The following is a 17148-nucleotide window of genomic DNA, read 5'->3' as shown; positions in this document are numbered from 1 at the left end:
CTCTCATCGGTAACGCTCTCGCGAACAATCAATTTGCCAGATATAATCCTCAAAAAGGGGTGATGTGCGCCAACGGATTCCCAACCTTTTCGTGGAATTCCTAAAGCTGCGAAACCCTGAATGCGGCCCCAAAAATCAACAATAACTCGACAAATTGCTTCTTCCGTAAGGGAAGGACCAGGTAACAGTGCCGGGTTGGTTTTCATGTTTGCAGCCATATAACGTCTCCCATGCTCCATGGCTGACACCGCAGCAAGAGCCACAACATCCCAAACACATTGTTGCACTGATTGTGGGGCTTGGATAAGCCAAAGTTGCTCCCTTGAGACTGGCAATCCTATTGAAAGAGTAATTTGATCTGCTATTGCCTGTGCCACCGGACAGGCCCAGAAATGATGATAGCGAGGGGATACACCTCCCACTGAACCTATTGGATAACCTCCACAACCACACATCGTTGGGCGCGACATCCTAAGATGGGAATTTCCTAACATAGGCACCCCATCAACCGCAAGACGCCACCAAATCTCTTTTTGTTCATTTTCCCACCGTAAATGAAACCATAAACGATGGAATGTCCGTTGCAAAAGAAGAATAGCTTCATCCAATATCTCAGAAGAACCCGTCGCCTCTTTGATGAAAAGGGTATGGGCCACACGGCGAGCCATCGAAAAAGGTGAAAGTTGCATATTAGTCGCTATTTTAACGGATAAATGTTGGAATCGGATTGGAGGCCCTACACCCCATCTCCAACCAAGCCTCGACACTAGGGTTTGAGTAACCGACTCAATAGGGGGCACTCGTGATCGTTCAACAGTAGTCAGCAGTCTCAACCTACATTATTTCACTGATGGGCGATCTCAGCTGTTCGACATGGCCATGTACTAACGGTCCCAAAATTTCTGGAGCCATACATCTTCGACCTGCAGCTGGAAGAACTTCATACTACTGCTGCTGTCTCGATTGTGCTGTCTTGTAAGCGGGAATCCATGCAGGCATTGCAGACCAAGCGGAATCGGGTCTTTTTCGTTGAGAGCGTATATACACGTTTGTCCGGACCCGGGAGATTGATGATTTGCAAAACCGACTGGGTATTTATGGACTCGAACGACGTCGAACGATACCAGCTACCGACGACGGGGCTACTGCACTACTCATTCCCCAACACCAGGAGCGCCGACAAGCGCCTCGCACCCCTCCGAGCAGCTTCTGCAACGATTCCTGATGTGGGTTCCTGCACTAACACTGCGGGCCCAGAGCATCCAAAAGCTTTTAACAAACATGCCTGCTAAGCGAGCTAGATGTTGCAAGACTTCAGAATCCGTGACTCATGCACAAACCTCGGTATGCACACATCGTAAAAGTAACTATAAAAGTGACATAAGGCCTGGGTGTCATAGCGAAGGCCAAATCGCACAAGACGTCCGTAAATCCATCTCCAGCTGGTCTGCCACGGCAGCCCCAACGGCAAGGAGACGCACGACGACGCGCTTCACTCTTCAGGATTATCCGTACATCTTGACACTTTCATGAATGCTCCTTCACAGAAAGCAATTACAACAGGCGCATAGAAAAGTAAACAATGTCAACCATGTCGAAAACGGCCGCACGCCTTACGCCTTTATCTGTAGCCATTCATCCCGCCCCGGTCTTTCAGGCCGAGATTGCCGCAATCTGCCGAGACTAAAGCCCTCTAGTGTCCCTATCTGGAGGCCCTAATCATAACAATAAGGCCTTAGATGGTCGTGTATGCAACACCCGAGCGCAAAATCATCCATCGGCGTACGCAGCCGGAAAATAATGTTGTTGGCAGAAGGTCTCAGGTAAAATTTATGTTTCACACTTTCTGTTCGGATCGTAGATCACATACCTCTATAATGTCGCGGCGGCAAGACGTTACCCCGCATGGGCTGTGTTTTAATGAATTCTATATCCCCTACTTTGCCCCTTTTTCGCCAATTTTGCCCATCTACTCCATTACCATCCCATTACCGCTCGCAGCTAGCCCCACGTCAGCACACTCCCGTACCACCTTCGGCAACGGGAAGACAACAAAATTGGTGCGCCAATTGATGCATTATTATGAATACCCTCTCTCCATGGGCATCCTGCCTCCCTGCGCTCCATCCTGATGAAGCGCCACGCACCCACAGCCCCCCACCCATTTCCATGCATGACACCAAAATCCAAACGCCGATCACCAACGCCGACAGCCGCCGACGGGAAGGCCTATTCGTCTTGGGTCGCACCTCGTCTGCCTGCTGGCCACAAAGTTCTAAAGTAAGCGGCCTCGCCCATAGAGAAATGCACCCGCCGAGTGAAAGCTGCCTCAGCATATGTTTGGAGTCAGATGTCACCGCAGCGAGATGAGATGTGTGCGTACAACGACTTTCACACATTATCTATCGCCACCAACAAACGTAACAAATCAAATATTGTTATTGCACGACACGCTTTGTAGTTGATCAAGTTCAATGATTATGCCTCGTTGGCGCCCTTGTGTCAGGGCAACCACAACCGTCGGCATGGGCGGACACCCGTTTCAAGGACGTGTAGCGCACGCGTGCGTTGCTCCCAGCTGCCTGCAGCTGGAGCATATTTACTCAACAGCAACTTCTCATTCGCACAAGAGTTGCGTCAGCAGGCATGAAAAACCTTTTTGCGTCTCCATCCGCACTTGCGTCGTCGGTCGTGCATAGCATATGTATGCACTCCGGGGCAGCTATTAATGGACAGCTACCGCTCCTTCATCGGTCGATGTATGGCTGATGTGAGCTAGTGGGGCCCTATGTATGTGTGGCCGGTGGCTCGAAATTTATTTCTAGAAGGGTCGACCTGTCCGCCCTGTCGCGGCGGCGGTGCTGCATGTAGCCAATCAAGGGGCCCTGTACGTTCCTGTCATCACACGTATTCACGGCAATGCTGCCCGCGCGGCACACAAGCGACGTCCTGATGCCACTAAAACAATTAGGATATACGCCTACAACAAACCAACTACGAAACGGCTCAACAACAGCACTGCTCTGCGCCGAAGGGTTTGGGTTGGCGGTGGGAGATGTCCAGCCATGCGTGGTAGCCGGGCAACACACAGCAGTCTCTTTCCCCAGTCGATGGTTTCCTAGCCTTGTTTAATATTCTTGGTGGCTTAGGTGGAAGAACCTTGGTGGCAGATGCGGCCTGCTGGGCGCCAGATTTGAGCGGCGGCCCTCATCGAAATGTCGAACCCCAGACAGAAACGCCCCCCGTCCTCGGCCAAGTCCTCACCAAGCCGGCCTCAAGCATGCAGCTAGCTCTATGACCCGCCAGCTGAGCATGAAGGGATTTCGCGGGGACCCCAGCCGCCTCCACACCCAAGGCGGTTTCCCTCTTCCTGTTAACGCATTTTTGACTCGGCAGGGTGAGATCGAAAAAGTACGCACAGCACAGGCCATGAGCCAGGCTATGAGACAATCCAGTGCGGCCGGGCCCTGTCGCCCTAGATAAGCAAGCCAACTACCTGACAACTGACAACAACCTAGCGCAGGGTCAACCCCAGCTGTGCGTCACCTTTTGCTCTTGTTGTCAGGTTTTGATTCTCGAGGGACTTCGAGGGGCGGAAAGGGGTTCCCTGGCACTTCAGTTAGTCCCAGCATATCAGACCAGCGTCTCGCCTGCAGTGCAAGTAGGAAGGAGGTGTACATATGTAAGCTGTGCGCGCGGCGGTTTTTTTTATTATAACGATGCATCATGGCACATGACGAGGGGCCGAGGATGGACGGGGTAAAGCTAGGACCGAGACAGACGTTTGGCGAGTTGACGGTTTTGGGGTTTTTGTTGCCACGCGTGTTGCATGTCCATGTTGGCCGCTTGGCAGTAATAGGAAATTAGCTGACACATAAAGGAAATATGTAAGTGACCCATGGGTCAGGTCCTTTCCAACCCTGCATGGTGATCTCTAGATGGTTTCACGGTAACTGATCGATACTGAGCGGCAACGGGGACGGGAGAGGCTTGGAACAACTACCACCGGGTTTGGATGGTAAGCATCGTACCGCGTATCCTCGCACACTCTCCAACCCTTACCGGAAACCCCGGGCCTTGCACTCTGGCGGAAAAACGCGAAGTGACGCTCGCTCGCAATCGTCGAGCGTCTCGGCGTAGTTTTCGTCGCACGCCAGGTTGGCGTACTGCACCCTCATGTCACTAGGCCCTTGAGGGAACGTTGTGCCGGCCGCCGTGCCGTTGGAGAATCGTCCCTCCGCGCTCACCGCCGCCCCCCAATTAAAGCCGAGCATCCTGCAGACGCAATTGCACCACACCGCACCACGCATGCAGTGGTGGGTCCGTTGATTATTTCAGGCCTCACAGCCACAGCGACAGCGACAGCGACAGCGACAGCGACAGCGACAGCGACAGCGACAGCGACAGCGACAGCGACAGCGACAGCGACAGCGACAGCGACAGCGACAGCGACAGCGACAGCGACAGCGACAGCGACAGCGACAGCGACAGCGACAGCGACAGCGACAGCGACAGCGACAGCGACAGCGACAGCGACAGCGACAGCGACAGCGACAGCGACAGCGACAGCGACAGCGACAGCGACAGCGACAGCGACAGCGACAGCGACAGCGACAGCGACAGCGACAGCGACAGCGACAGCGACAGCGACAGCGACAGCGACAGCGACAGCGACAGCGACAGCGACAGCGACAGCGACAGCGACAGCGACAGCGACAGCGACAGCGACAGCGACAGCGACAGCGACAGCGACAGCGACAGCGACAGCGACAGCGACAGCGACAGCGACAGCGACAGCGACAGCGACAGCGACAGCGACAGCGACAGCGACAGCGACAGCGACAGCGACAGCGACAGCGACAGCGACAGCGACAGCGACAGCGACAGCGACAGCGACAGCGACAGCGACAGCGACATGAACAGACAACCATCCTGTGCCGGTAGCACTGCTCACACATATGGCCACACATAAGGAGCGATAATCAAGAAGCCGCGCACACATTTGGTTAAAACCCCTCGCACCGGTGGACGGAGTACGTCAACATCAGTGCCATCACTGCCATGGCCACCACAGCCTTCTCAGTTCTCAATCACCAGCGCCATGGCCATCACCAAAGATATCACCAACATGATAACTGCCGCTACCCACAGGGCCACTGTCTGCGGGTCTTAAGTCAAGACCGTAGAAGCAAGTCAAAACCGTATTGCTGTACAGCGTACCTGCACGTGACACTGGCGTCTACATCATCCCACTCCGTATCGCAGATGGTGCCCCACACGACGTTTTTGCAGACCTGCACTGTGCCTTCGTTGGGCGACCTGCCGCCCACGAGCCGCAGTGCGCCGGGTTTGCCGCCACCTGGCGGCGATGGTGGAGCAGAGCGCGTGTGCGCGCGCGTGTGTCTGTGCGCGTGTGTGCGTGTGCATGTGCCTGTTTTCGTATGTCTGTGCTTGTATGTGGACGTGTGTGTGACTGCACGTGTGTATGTGCGCGCGCGTGTGTGTGTGTGTATGGGTGGGTGGGTGCGTTCTATGCGTAATCTTCTGGAAGAAAGCAATGCTTACGGCAACGATAACAGCGAGTATATGTGTTTATATGTATGATGTGTGAAACAGGGGGGTGTATCTTCGCCCGTGGCAGCTACCCTGCGAAACCCTGCCTTCCCCGGTATTTCGGGGCACCCTTATCCAGTCACCCTAGTAAACTTCACAGTGGATCGCTCAGGTTCCGCACCCACCACCAGCATCCAACGGAATCTGCCGGGTCGACAGCGGCCCAACTCCGTTCCTGGTCGGCTCGCAGGTTAACTTTATCCCAGGTCACCACCGTCCATCAACTAGGGGGCCCATGCCTTCCACCATCGGAAGGACTTTGACCCTAATGGGTATCGATCCCGGGATCTCCCTAAACCCTAAACCCTAAACCCTAAAACCCTATGCGCCATACCAGTAGTGCCAAACCCTTATATGTATGTATGTGTACCGCAGGAGCATAGAATACAGGCGCTGAGATCTTCCGTATTATTGAGAAAGGAAAATGTGTACGGTGTAATCATGCAACCGTACACACAGTACGGCGAAGATAAGCAGTCCTACCCTACTGACTAGCAAGCCCCCCAGCAACTTACAACCGTAGCGCCTGGTGGCTCGCCCGGTGCGCAGGCAGATCACGGCTGTCGAGGAGGAGAGAGAGGCAAGCGGCAAAAGGGCTTTGGGATGGTGGAAGGGAGGAGTCTGGGTTTGTGCGATTTCTCAATGTGACGACATCGTTTCATTTTAGGCCCTACTACAGTTTGGCCAACCTACAGTGGCAAGTGCTCTTACCGATGTCCGACTGTGGGGCGCAGTACTGGCTGGTTGACCAGCAATCACCCATGACGCTAGGGTTAGCGGCGCACTCAATGTCGTATAGCCAGGTGGGCATGTTGTACGGGTTCGGTTGGAAGGTGTAGAACTGTCCGTCATACCCGTACGACGGATTGTTGGGATCGACTACGGCGAAGCCGTCTCTGTAGCCCAGCAGCCTGGGTGCACAGACCCGAGTGCGAGTGCGGGCGGGGTTTGTCAAGTCAAGGACGTTAAGGAACGGATTGGGGTACTGGGAAAGGTAGGGCTTGGGATTGGGGGTCCAATGGTGGGCTTCCATTCCTCGACTAAGCACCTCTTTATGGAGAGGGGGAATCCCCACGGCCTGAAGCTTCAAGATTGGATTCATGACACAAGAGACATCTTACGACGTTTCCATTCCATGGGACCTAGGAAGACAATTACAACTGTTATCGGAGATTTGCATAGAATCGACCGAATTTCGAACGCACACCGCTGGCGCATAGCCTTTCCTAGCAGCTTTCCTGAACTTTGCAGTCCATTCAGTGGCCAAGTCTAAATTTCCTTTTTTTTCTTTCCCCAAAACCTGATCCCGATTACGAAGTCCAGACGCCAACCCAACCCAACCCAAGCCCCGCAGGTAGCACAAAGAGTTCGCAGCTCGTCGACCTCACAGACCTGCAGATCATATTCACCGCATCCTCCCGCAGCGGCGCAGCACCGCACACGGAACCCCATTTAAAAGAACCGGTACCGTCGTCACCGCAGAACTGCAGCATGCCGCTTCCTGGCAAGTTGCCGCCAGCCAGCCGGATGTCGCCCTCATAATCACCTGCGGCGATTTTCACCGCATGCGAGGGCGTGGGCCCTTACAAATTCCTTTCCGATTTAAAGAGGATCCCATCCTGTTGCAGTAATCTCGCTCCAGGACAGTGCTGCAGAAGCCCAGTCCCCGGAAATAGTCGCTACATGCGTAGTGGACGTTGTGTGCGGTCATGCGGCCAATCTATGGTAACATTATCGCTGCGCCGTGATTTTCTTAAGTGGACGAGTTCGTATAGTGTAGCGTATGTAATGGTGCGTGACTTACATGCCTCAAAGGCGGCTTCTAGCGGCGGCGTTGTGGATGGCGGGGAACGCCGTGGCGGGGACGGCAAGGCGGCCGTAAGTGAAGGCGCCGGCGTCCGAATGAGCGATGGCGACGGCACCTCATGCTGTGGCGGTGGTGGAGGCAGTGGGGGTGGAGGGGGTGGAGGCAGTGGAGGCAGTGGGGGTGGAGGGGGTGGAGGCAGTGGAGGCGGTGGGGGTGGAGGCGGTGGAGGCAATGTAGGCGGTGGGGGTGGAGGCGGTGGAGGCAATGGAGGCGGTGGGGGTGGAGGCAGTGGAGGTGGAGGTGGTGGAGGCGGTGGAGGAGGCGGCGGTTGCGGGATGGGCGGCGACGGTGGAAATTGCGGCGGTGGCCGAGGCGATGGTCGTGGTCTTGGAGGTGGAGGCGACGGTACAGGTGGATGCATCAACAATGACCGAGGCGCAGGAGGCGGGGGTCGCAGCAATGCGGCCGGTGGGGATGGAGACCTTGGCCGCGGTAAAGGTGGTGGCGCCTTTGGAGGCGGCGACGGCCACCGCAGCGTCAGCGGCGGCGAAGACGGCGGTAGCTCCCCCCAGACACACCGTACACTGACATCCATGCTGCGGTTAGGGCAGTACAAACGATTAGTGGACACCACAATGAAGGCACAGCAGATTCCGAACAAGACCTCTATGGGCGCTGACACACACTGGGATGCGAAGCTAACCCACATCCTAGCAGGTGACGGTGTGCAGCAGCGCCGAAAAATTCAGGCGTATACATATACACCGCCGTTAAGTATCCCCCCTATATATGTATCCCTCTGGATTGGCAACCCTAAACCTACGCAACTAGCTAGAAACTAGCCCCGCCCATCCTCCTACCCAAAATTGAGTCAGCCAGCTGTGGTGGTAATCCATTAAGTCACGATCACATGAGACCCCGTACCGCACGTGGTACAACTTACCGATGCGTGCAAGCACCGTCGTACATGTCGTATTTGCACTGCGTCAGGCGTTCCTCTGTGCCAGTGCAGTCTACGTTGGCCATGTTAATTGGTTGCGAAAAGGCTAGGATTACGTAGTTTATGGGCAGGCTTGACGTCGTCACCATTCCCGACACGAAGCCAAAATGCCTGAGCGAGTTTTGGGGATTTGGATCCGGATTCAGGGAGGGGTGAGGCGGGCGGGAGGGAGGGGGGAGAGCGTATACGGCATGGCGGCCGCACCGGCGGCTCGGAGTGGCGGCTCTGAGTAACCCAGGGCTACGGGCGCGAGATCGGCTCACAGGGCTTCACTGGAGGGGTGAAGTGGGGCTATATAGCATTTGGTGTGTGTGTGTATTGATTCTAGTCCGTGATACGAAAACAGGCCGGAGAGAGAGAGTGTGTGTGTAACACCTTGAGCTACGTTACCCTTCCAAGGTGTAACCCGCCCTAACATGGATTCCTGGGGAAGCGAGCGGCGCTAGGGCAGCATACATACATAGGGCGTCAACTGCTGGGGGCAAGGGTGCTCCGGAACCTAGAAGTCAAAACTTAAACAAAACCGATGCTTCAGCTCTTACGCAACACACATACAAACAAACAAACATACATACATACATGCATACATTCAACTTGCATGCAAATCATGACATCTGTGTCCATCTATTGGCATGTATGTAAGCGATGTCCTGACAGGATGAGTACAGCCATGATACCCCTCGCTCGAGTGCTGTGCCAACGCACGCCACGGAGCCGCACAACTGCTTCCCGCGGAAGCAGACCTCCTTTCCGTGACCCTCCACGCCACGCCACGCCACCCGCCGCACGCACCTGCACGCCACCCGCGCCTCCTCCTTCCCGAAGCCCCTGTTGCACACCTACGTGGCGACGTCACGTCGTACACTCGTCAGCATGCAGTGTGGCATGGAAGCAGGTCTATTAGTTGTACGTACGTTAAAATAATTGTACGTTAAAAACGACGTAGTTAAGTGTGGCATGGAAGGAGGTCATCATCACCACCTCACGCGTGCGCCACTCATGGCCATGAGGCCAAGTGACATCTAAATAATGCAGTGGAGGGAGGAAGGCGCGGGACGAGGCGGTAAAGCGGCGGAAGATCCGGAACCCTAACTCCAGTGTTTCGGGGGCGCGCTTTTCTTGAACACCCACCGTGCCCCAGCGGCCATTCAGACAGATCTGCACAAGCCCGTTCTGGTACGCCGTTCTGCCGATGCCGTCCATCAGCCTCAGTTGACCTTGGTTCTCGCCTGCGCTTGTGGCGGGAGAAGCGCGAGAGAGGGCGGTCGTGCGTTGCTTTAACGCGGCGTGGCGTGGCGTGGCGTTGCTTTAACGCGGCGTGGTGTGGCGTGGCGTTGCTTTAACGTGGCGTGGCGTGGCGTGGCGTGGCGTGGCGTGGCGTGGCGTGGCGTGGCGTGGCGTGGCGTGGCGTGGCGTGGCGTGGCGTGGCGTGGCGTGGCGTGGCGTGGCGTGGCGTGGCGTGGCGTGGCGTGGCGTGGCGTGGCGTGGCGTGGCGTGGCGTGGCGTGGCTAGCGAGGAGGACTCTCTTTCCGGGAAGAGTGTGAAAGGAAGCGATTGTTTGGAATTCCCCCCGCGGGGCTCCTACATAACGCGAGCCGTCCAAAACGTCACCGACACGTACATGTGGAAGCATACATACATACATACAAACGCTTTGGTGGTTTCGCCGGACTATCCCGGGCCCCTGCAGTGGTGATCAGGCTTGTGCGTGGTCCCTTTTCATTATAAGACTACTCCTCCCCTGGACCAGCCCAGGAAGGGACAGGTGGTGGAGGTCAGTTGTTTTAAGATGGTTGCAAGACGTCTTGTGGTGTCGAGCTCTCTTAGCCTTTCTCTCTTGGGGGGTTTTTGTTGGCCTGTTAGGTATATCAGGAGACCTCCCCTGCCGGGACTGCCCTAACCGAATTTTTGTTTGTTTGTTTTCCTCCCTTAGGATCCCGTTTTCGTTGGTGGTGTTTTGGGGGGTTGTTTCAGAGAGCCTTTGACTTTGCCCTAGCTGAGACTTGTGGACTCGCTCTAGCGGGACCTGAGAGCCCTTCGTGGTGTTTTCACTGCAGCGCCATCCCCGGATGGAGGGGCAGCGGAGTGGCTGCGTAGAGTGTTGGCAGTCTGAGTCGGGGTCGGGAGCACACAAGACTAACCGACTTGTGCTGTGTGCTCCCGACCCTCGCGCTGTGTTTCGGCTTCGGCCCCCAGCTCTCGCGGCCCACAGTGTAATCTAAGTCATACATACGGTACATACATACATATCAACATACATGTATAGACATACAGTACATACATACATATGTACTCACATGCGAAGGCGCCGCTGACCGCAGTGTCCCGCGGGACTTCATACTGTGTGAGGCTGTTGCGGCACTGCAGTCCCACGTCATCGCTACAAGGCGACGAGGCAGGGAGCAACAGGAGACGCAGCCAGGCAGAACCACAGACACGTAATCAGGGTGCAGGGTGTCACGCCACGTGACTGTACCACCGAAAAAGCATACAAGTCCATATGGACACGGGACTCAGGCAGCAGGCATACTGGGCGGCAGTAAGGTATATAGAGGCGGGCTGGCCGGGGGATCGGGCAGCGGCAGCTCGTCCTAAGCTGTCTACGAGGGCAGACCAGCACCGGGGAAACGCACGCACGGACAAACGCAGCTGCGACACAGAAAGGGATTCTTGCTCCTCTTGAGTACTTACTTCACCGTCGTTACGCCGCAGCACTGGGAGCTAATAGCTCCAATGACAGAGGACAGGGAACCACGCACCTATGTGTGTCGCAGGCCGCCGAGTAGTCTCCTGGCAAGGCGGAGTCATCCCCCGGGGGACACTCCTGCAAGCGGTCCTCGTACCCCAAGCAGTCCAGCGCGCCAGACCACACCGGGCTGTCAGGATCGCCTGCTGGGGTGAGTCCTCCCTGCAGGAGGAGTACATGTACGGCATAGTGTACGACATGACTTGAGTACGGCAGGGTGCATGAAGGAGGCGGGGCTGGGTGGCAAAGGAGTTGCCGCACGACAAGGTCCAACACGAGAAACACGAGATGTCTCTTCGCTTCATTTCACTTCACTTTACTTTACTTGCATTTCCAGGGGGCCCTAAACAATGGCCCGTTAAGGTGCTGACAAATTGGGACGAGCGGCGGTAAACCTCGGACTCATGCCAGCCAAAACATGGATGCTACCTTCCGTTACTGTCTCCCTGGACCCCATCGTCTGCTTGTGTTGATCCTCTTTCTCAACCTGGTATCCTGAGTAATGATGTTGGCCATTTGGCTCACCTTCAGAAGGTTGCCTGTTTGGAAGCCCAATTGCCTGTGAGGGCGTGCGAGGAGCACGGGTTTCTTACTCAAAGGGAAACACGACGCAAGGCAGCAAGGCGGCGGCAGCGGCGGAGGGGGTTTAGGACGTCCTATGAAAGTCCGCAGCGTGTTACATCTGGCAGGGCTCGGCAAAAGGCATCAAAGGTCCAGCCTGCGGCTTCAGTTGCTTCAAGCTAAAGCGGTAGCGAGATTTGTAACGTCAGTGTGCATGCAAACCACTTTAATCGCGCCAGCAGGGTTCAATCAGGGTTTCTAAGCCGCGTACAAGTAAGTACTTCGTACGTTCATATGGTTAGGAGCGACGGTGCCGGTGCGGATGGGAGAAGGGCTCAAATCGCCAAAATCGTTAAAAACTCCTTGCAGGATGTCAACAAAACATCACCAATTCGGGCGGGCTGGTGTGAGAGGCGAACGTGGCGGCAGGGTAGGCCATGCTTTTGAGGGAGTCAATGGAGAAAAGAATTAAGAAGCTCCGGAACCAGGAAAGAACCGAATGGAAATGCAAATTGGGGATTGGGCAGCCATCCATGGTTCACACGGGAACGCCGGCGCGGGCGGAGCTTCGGCCGTCGGTCATCAAACTCAAGTATTTGTGTACAAGACGTCCAGCGCTTGTTATTGGATGTGTATGCGAAAGCGTTTTACCTGCATGCCACGGCTGCGATGGCATCATTGAAGCCTTGCTGGCAGAATGTGCCCCACTTCCCGTTTCGGCAGACCTCAAGCCGCCCTGTGTTATTTGATTTTCCGCCGCGCAGCCGGAGCGCCTCTTCCTCGTAGCCTGTTCAGGACACGGACCCGTTGCCTAATTTAGCTCAGGTCATAAAGCAAATGAATGGGCACCGCCATGCGGGACAGAACACGCATTGCCTCATGAAGCAACCCCACACAGCCAGAGCCTACTTAGAGATGTACGGACACATGCGGTAGACCGGATCCTTCTTTCACATCTGACCACGCCGGCGGCCTCCCGACACCGATTTACCGGCCTATATGACAAAACTCTGTGGACGAAAATACGCCTTTCAATAGTGACAATTCACAGGAATTATAAGGAAAAACGCATAAAACAAAACAATGAGGCTTTGCTTTGGTGCCATCTGCAAACCAAACATTAATCTTGCAATCAGGGACAAAACAATACATAGAGCTAGAGCTAGAGCTAGAGCTACCGCACCTGATGTCCTAACACTTACAGGGCTGCACTAAGGGCGCAAATTTCGTGCCGTTGGTGCACTGCACACCCGCCACAGCGCCGTACGGGCAGCTTGCATCTTCCATTCCCCAGAAGGCGCAGGTGGTCAAGCGCGGCGGCCATCTCGGCTGCAAACTCATGGGCAGGTCGCACCGCACCTGGCTCATCCAAATTGGCTGGTCTGCGTGTATGTATGTATGGCCAAAGACGGGTTGCGGCAGCCATGCGGGCGAAAAGCGGGGCCGGCATGATGCAGAAGGGAGTCATGGGTAATCGCGCACCTCTTTCAAGATTTTGAACAGGCTCGGCTCGTGACACTCACTGCGGATTTTGACCTCCCTAGCACCTGGCGGTGGCCCACACTAGCACCTGACCGCATCTCGCAAGCACACTTGGGGTTTTGTGGGCATGACATTTCCCAATCGCATGTGTCCAATTCAGGCAACCCCATGCATGACTTGCTGACTTGATCTTCTCAGTTTCACCCTGAAGCCGCCTCCAATTGTAATGGCTACATACCATATGCCAGCTGTGCACGTGCAAATGAACGAACCCTCGGACGTGTAAAAACTCTCAAGCATATATACATACATACATGTAAGAGGTACGCACAGCCCCGAGTCGCTGCGTTTGTGCAAATCCCACACGCACCTACCAGGCATTGAAACAGCAGGCACCGCACGCCCCGTGGTGTAGCCCAGCTGCCTGCAAGACACCGCAGCCTCGTTGTATCCGAAGCCCGACTCGCAGATTGCGCCCCATTGCGCTGCGTAGCATACTTCAAGGCGGCCCAGGGCACCACCGGCCGCGTCCGAAACCCCCACAATCCGCAACGCCCCCGGGTCATTGCCTGCAGCACAGACGCAAAAGCGCAGGGAAGGGCAGGTTGGGCCGATCCCGACAGGCGGCGCTGGATTCCAGCAGTGCTACTTAAGGTGAACCCAAAGCATCGGGGTATAGGATTGGGGCGACCGGTGCAGGGTGAAGGTCGTCAAATCCTACCTACCTACACACTACTTACCTACCTACCTACCTACCTACCTACCTACCTACCTACCCAACTACCTACCTACCCAACTACCTACCTCCTACCTACCTGCCTACGTACTTACCTACCCACCTACCTACCCAACTACCCCACTGCGCCCGTCTGCCCATGCAATCCAAATGCTGCATTGGGCTTAGTTGCGCTTAGAATCAAACGCCTGTTAGTTTTCAGCGGTTGGTTTTCAGCGGTTGGTTTTCAGCGGGATTCCCATGGCACCACCTCCGCCACCTCTAGGGAGGGTAGACAACACGAGTACACTGCATGCTATCACGATTACCCACAAATCGGCCCAGAGAAGTACGGCACCCCCGGCGTCGAGGGCTTGCTGTCGTGGCATGCCACGCCAGCATCCGCCCGGTGGCTGCAGGCCAGTGGGGTCCCTGGCAGGGTGAGGATGGGGCAATCCGCCAGGGCGCTTTCGGAGCCGCTGCAGTTGACCTGGGATGGGGCACAGCCAGGCGAATTTAGGAAAGTAATTTGCCTCACGGCACATGAGGACACAACCGTATAGGCAAGAACAAGAAACATGCAGAAATGGTCGATGCGAGCTGAGCTGCGTAACTGTCGGTGAGGGTGCGAATAAAAGGCAAGGCAGGCCACAGGACTAGGTGCAGGCACAAGTGTCACAGCAGCGTGAGTGGTGGAAAAATATGAAACGGAGAAAAAAATTCCCCAGTTTTTGGTAACTTCAAATATATTGACGTGACGCGCTTCACATGCATGTAAGAAACACACGCAGCGTCTCTCTGCCTTAAGATACGTACCGTACAGACAGACAAACAAACCGAAAGATCTTCATACGTACCTGTTGCAGCCAAATAGCCATGCCCTCGGGACCCGGTGGACTGAGACCGCCGCCGAGACGACCTTTGAGCGCCGTACCGTACGGATATCCGAGTTGCCGACAGACCACCGTTGCATCAAGGTCGTCCCAACCGTCATGGCAAATGCTGCATAAAGAGAGTTAGTTGGTTATTCGCCACGGCCGTGAATTGGGGCCTGCTACTCATCGGGATCGGTACGGATACACCGCCAACCAGATGACGAAGTGAAGGCACGGGCTCACGGCAAAACATCCCAGACCTTCTTACCGGTGCTGCATGCAACCGTACACATGCGACGCCGCAAGATCCGTGCGACTCGCTGCCTCACGTGCTCAAGTCCCCGTTAGCCCTCCACCGTCTCACCTGCCCCACTCCCCGTTGGCGCAGTATTCGACGCGACCCCAGTCCACCGTGTCGGTGTCGCGAAGCCGTACTGCTCCTTCTGAGGTGCCTGAGGGGCCGTGCAGCCAACCGTCAGTCAGTTAACGCAGCAACCAGCCAGCCAGCCTGCCAGCCAGCCAGCCAGCCAGCCAGCCAGCCAAGGCAGGCAGGCAGGCAGGCAGGTAGGCAGGAATGCAGACAGGCAGCAAGCCGTGTAGTCTGTCGGGCAGCTGAGCAGGGCAGCCCATGTCGACCGACGGTCGGCCACTCCCAGCTTCACGACGGGGCCAGGGGAGCCAGGTACTGATCCGCCGAACAAACCCCCAACACACACACACACACACACACACACACACACACACACACACACACACACACACACACACACGCGCGCGCGCGCGCATGGCCGTTGGGGGGCCCAACGCAAATCACACGTGAATCCAGCCGCTGAAGACTAGCAAGAAGCATGTATTGCATGCACCTGCATGCTTGGCACTCACATTGGTAGTAGCCCGGCGGGCTGGTTAGGATGGCGGTTGCTGCGGGATCGTCCTTGTTCCAACAAGATACCCCCAGCGGGTCATCTAGGCACTGCTGTTGTGGATAGAAAGATCCACGCGCACTCCAATCGAGCATCGGGCAAGCCATCAAGCTTGCGTTTGCGAGTGAACAGACGAGGTTGCGGCCCGAGGGAAGGGTGGGGTCCGGCAAGGAGGTAGAGGAGAGGAAGGCAAGGAGGGAGATGAGATGCCTTGGGAAAGAGGATGGCATCTGTTCCGGAGCGTAGATTGGGGGGGCATGCTGGCGAGCGGGCAAGTCTACTGACGACGTGCGTCCGCAAGCCCCAATAACATGACTGGCATGCATATGCGTGCAAGACATATTGCAGCTCTAGCTAGACGGTTACGCGTCTTTATTAGGTCTCAAGCCCGGAGCCTAGGCATATGTGCCGCAGCTGTGGGCCGGAGGTGGGATGGTGACGACGTTTGTGTGATCTGGCTGGGGCCTACACCTGCCGCCACCCGCCACCAGGCTCTGTTTCCCGGGCTCGCACCTGCCCTCGCCACCATTGCAGACGGGCTGGAGCGAGCCGGCCTGCCTATCGCCGCTTGTGGAAAAGACAGCAGCCGAAAGGGCTCCTCCAGACGAATAACCCAGCTGTCTGAGGGAAGGGACGGCAGATGCGGGAGAGCAGATAGAGATAGTTGAAGGGCACAAAAAACATAAAAACAAAAAGTGCCCGCCCAAACGCAAGAGTGAGAAATGTACAAAGGAGGTGCATGGATGAAGGGTTTCGGGTTCAAGGAACACATACAAGAGTGGCTCCCAATCCCACGAGGCACGATTGATTCCTAATTAGGCTGGCTTGGGTTTTACCAGAGTCCTAAGCATAGCTGGAATCTGGAAGGGAAAGTGGTTCGCCGCTCCCTTTATTGCTGCACCCCGCAGCCGTACTAGACTCACCGACAGATAACGATGGCGTTAGCGGCAGCGAAGGGAGCGCCGTTGCAAACCAGAGCCCACGTGCCGTTGTAGCACACCTCTTTTAAAGTCGAGTAGGTGGTGCCGGTGGTTATGGCAGTGCAGGCGGTGAGGGGGAGGTGCGATCAATGAAGCATGCAGATCGAGGTCAAAGCGCCGGTGTAAGGAGGTGGGCGCGGGCATCATTATTACGAGAGTTTACATACATACCGGGAAGCAGGCTTGAGCACGCAACCTAGGTAGCGTGTACGGTGGACAGACCTTTAAGGTAATAATACATTATACCAATGTATCCACGCGTTATTGCAAGCGAGCAAGTTGGGCGCTGATCTTAAGGTGTTTGCACGTATGACTTAGATTACACTGTGGGCTGCGAGAGACGGAGGCCGAAGCCGAAACACAGCGCAAGGGTCGGGAACACACTTAAGGTGTTTGCACGTATGTATGCACGTATGTATGCACGTATGTATGCATGTATGTACTAC

The 17148-nt window shown here is 55.8% G+C and overlaps 1 protein-coding gene across 1 annotated transcript; it reads right to left on the bottom strand.

Moving 5' to 3' along the window:
- Positions 1–3619: 3619 nt before the first annotated feature.
- Positions 3620–15952, bottom strand: VOLCADRAFT_99352 (uncharacterized protein; the record flags this gene model as incomplete). Its single annotated transcript, XM_002958095.1, has 20 exons — positions 3620–3650; positions 4063–4275; positions 5221–5359; positions 6129–6173; positions 6325–6524; positions 7006–7159; positions 7418–8016; positions 8364–8531; positions 9213–9259; positions 9407–9442; positions 9552–9649; positions 10718–10800; positions 11180–11328; positions 11692–11725; positions 12930–13109; positions 13580–13778; positions 14258–14414; positions 14782–14926; positions 15164–15251; positions 15682–15952. 20 exons carry the CDS (start codon positions 15950–15952, stop codon positions 3620–3622), a joined length of 3036 nt encoding a protein of 1011 aa, XP_002958141.1.
- Positions 15953–17148: the final 1196 nt, after the last annotated feature.

Source organism: Volvox carteri (genome assembly GCF_000143455.1).
Source record: "Volvox carteri f. nagariensis unplaced genomic scaffold VOLCAscaffold_86, whole genome shotgun sequence".
NCBI lineage: Eukaryota > Viridiplantae > Chlorophyta > Chlorophyceae > Chlamydomonadales > Volvocaceae > Volvox > Volvox carteri.
This window is presented reverse-complemented; position numbering and strand designations above follow the sequence as displayed.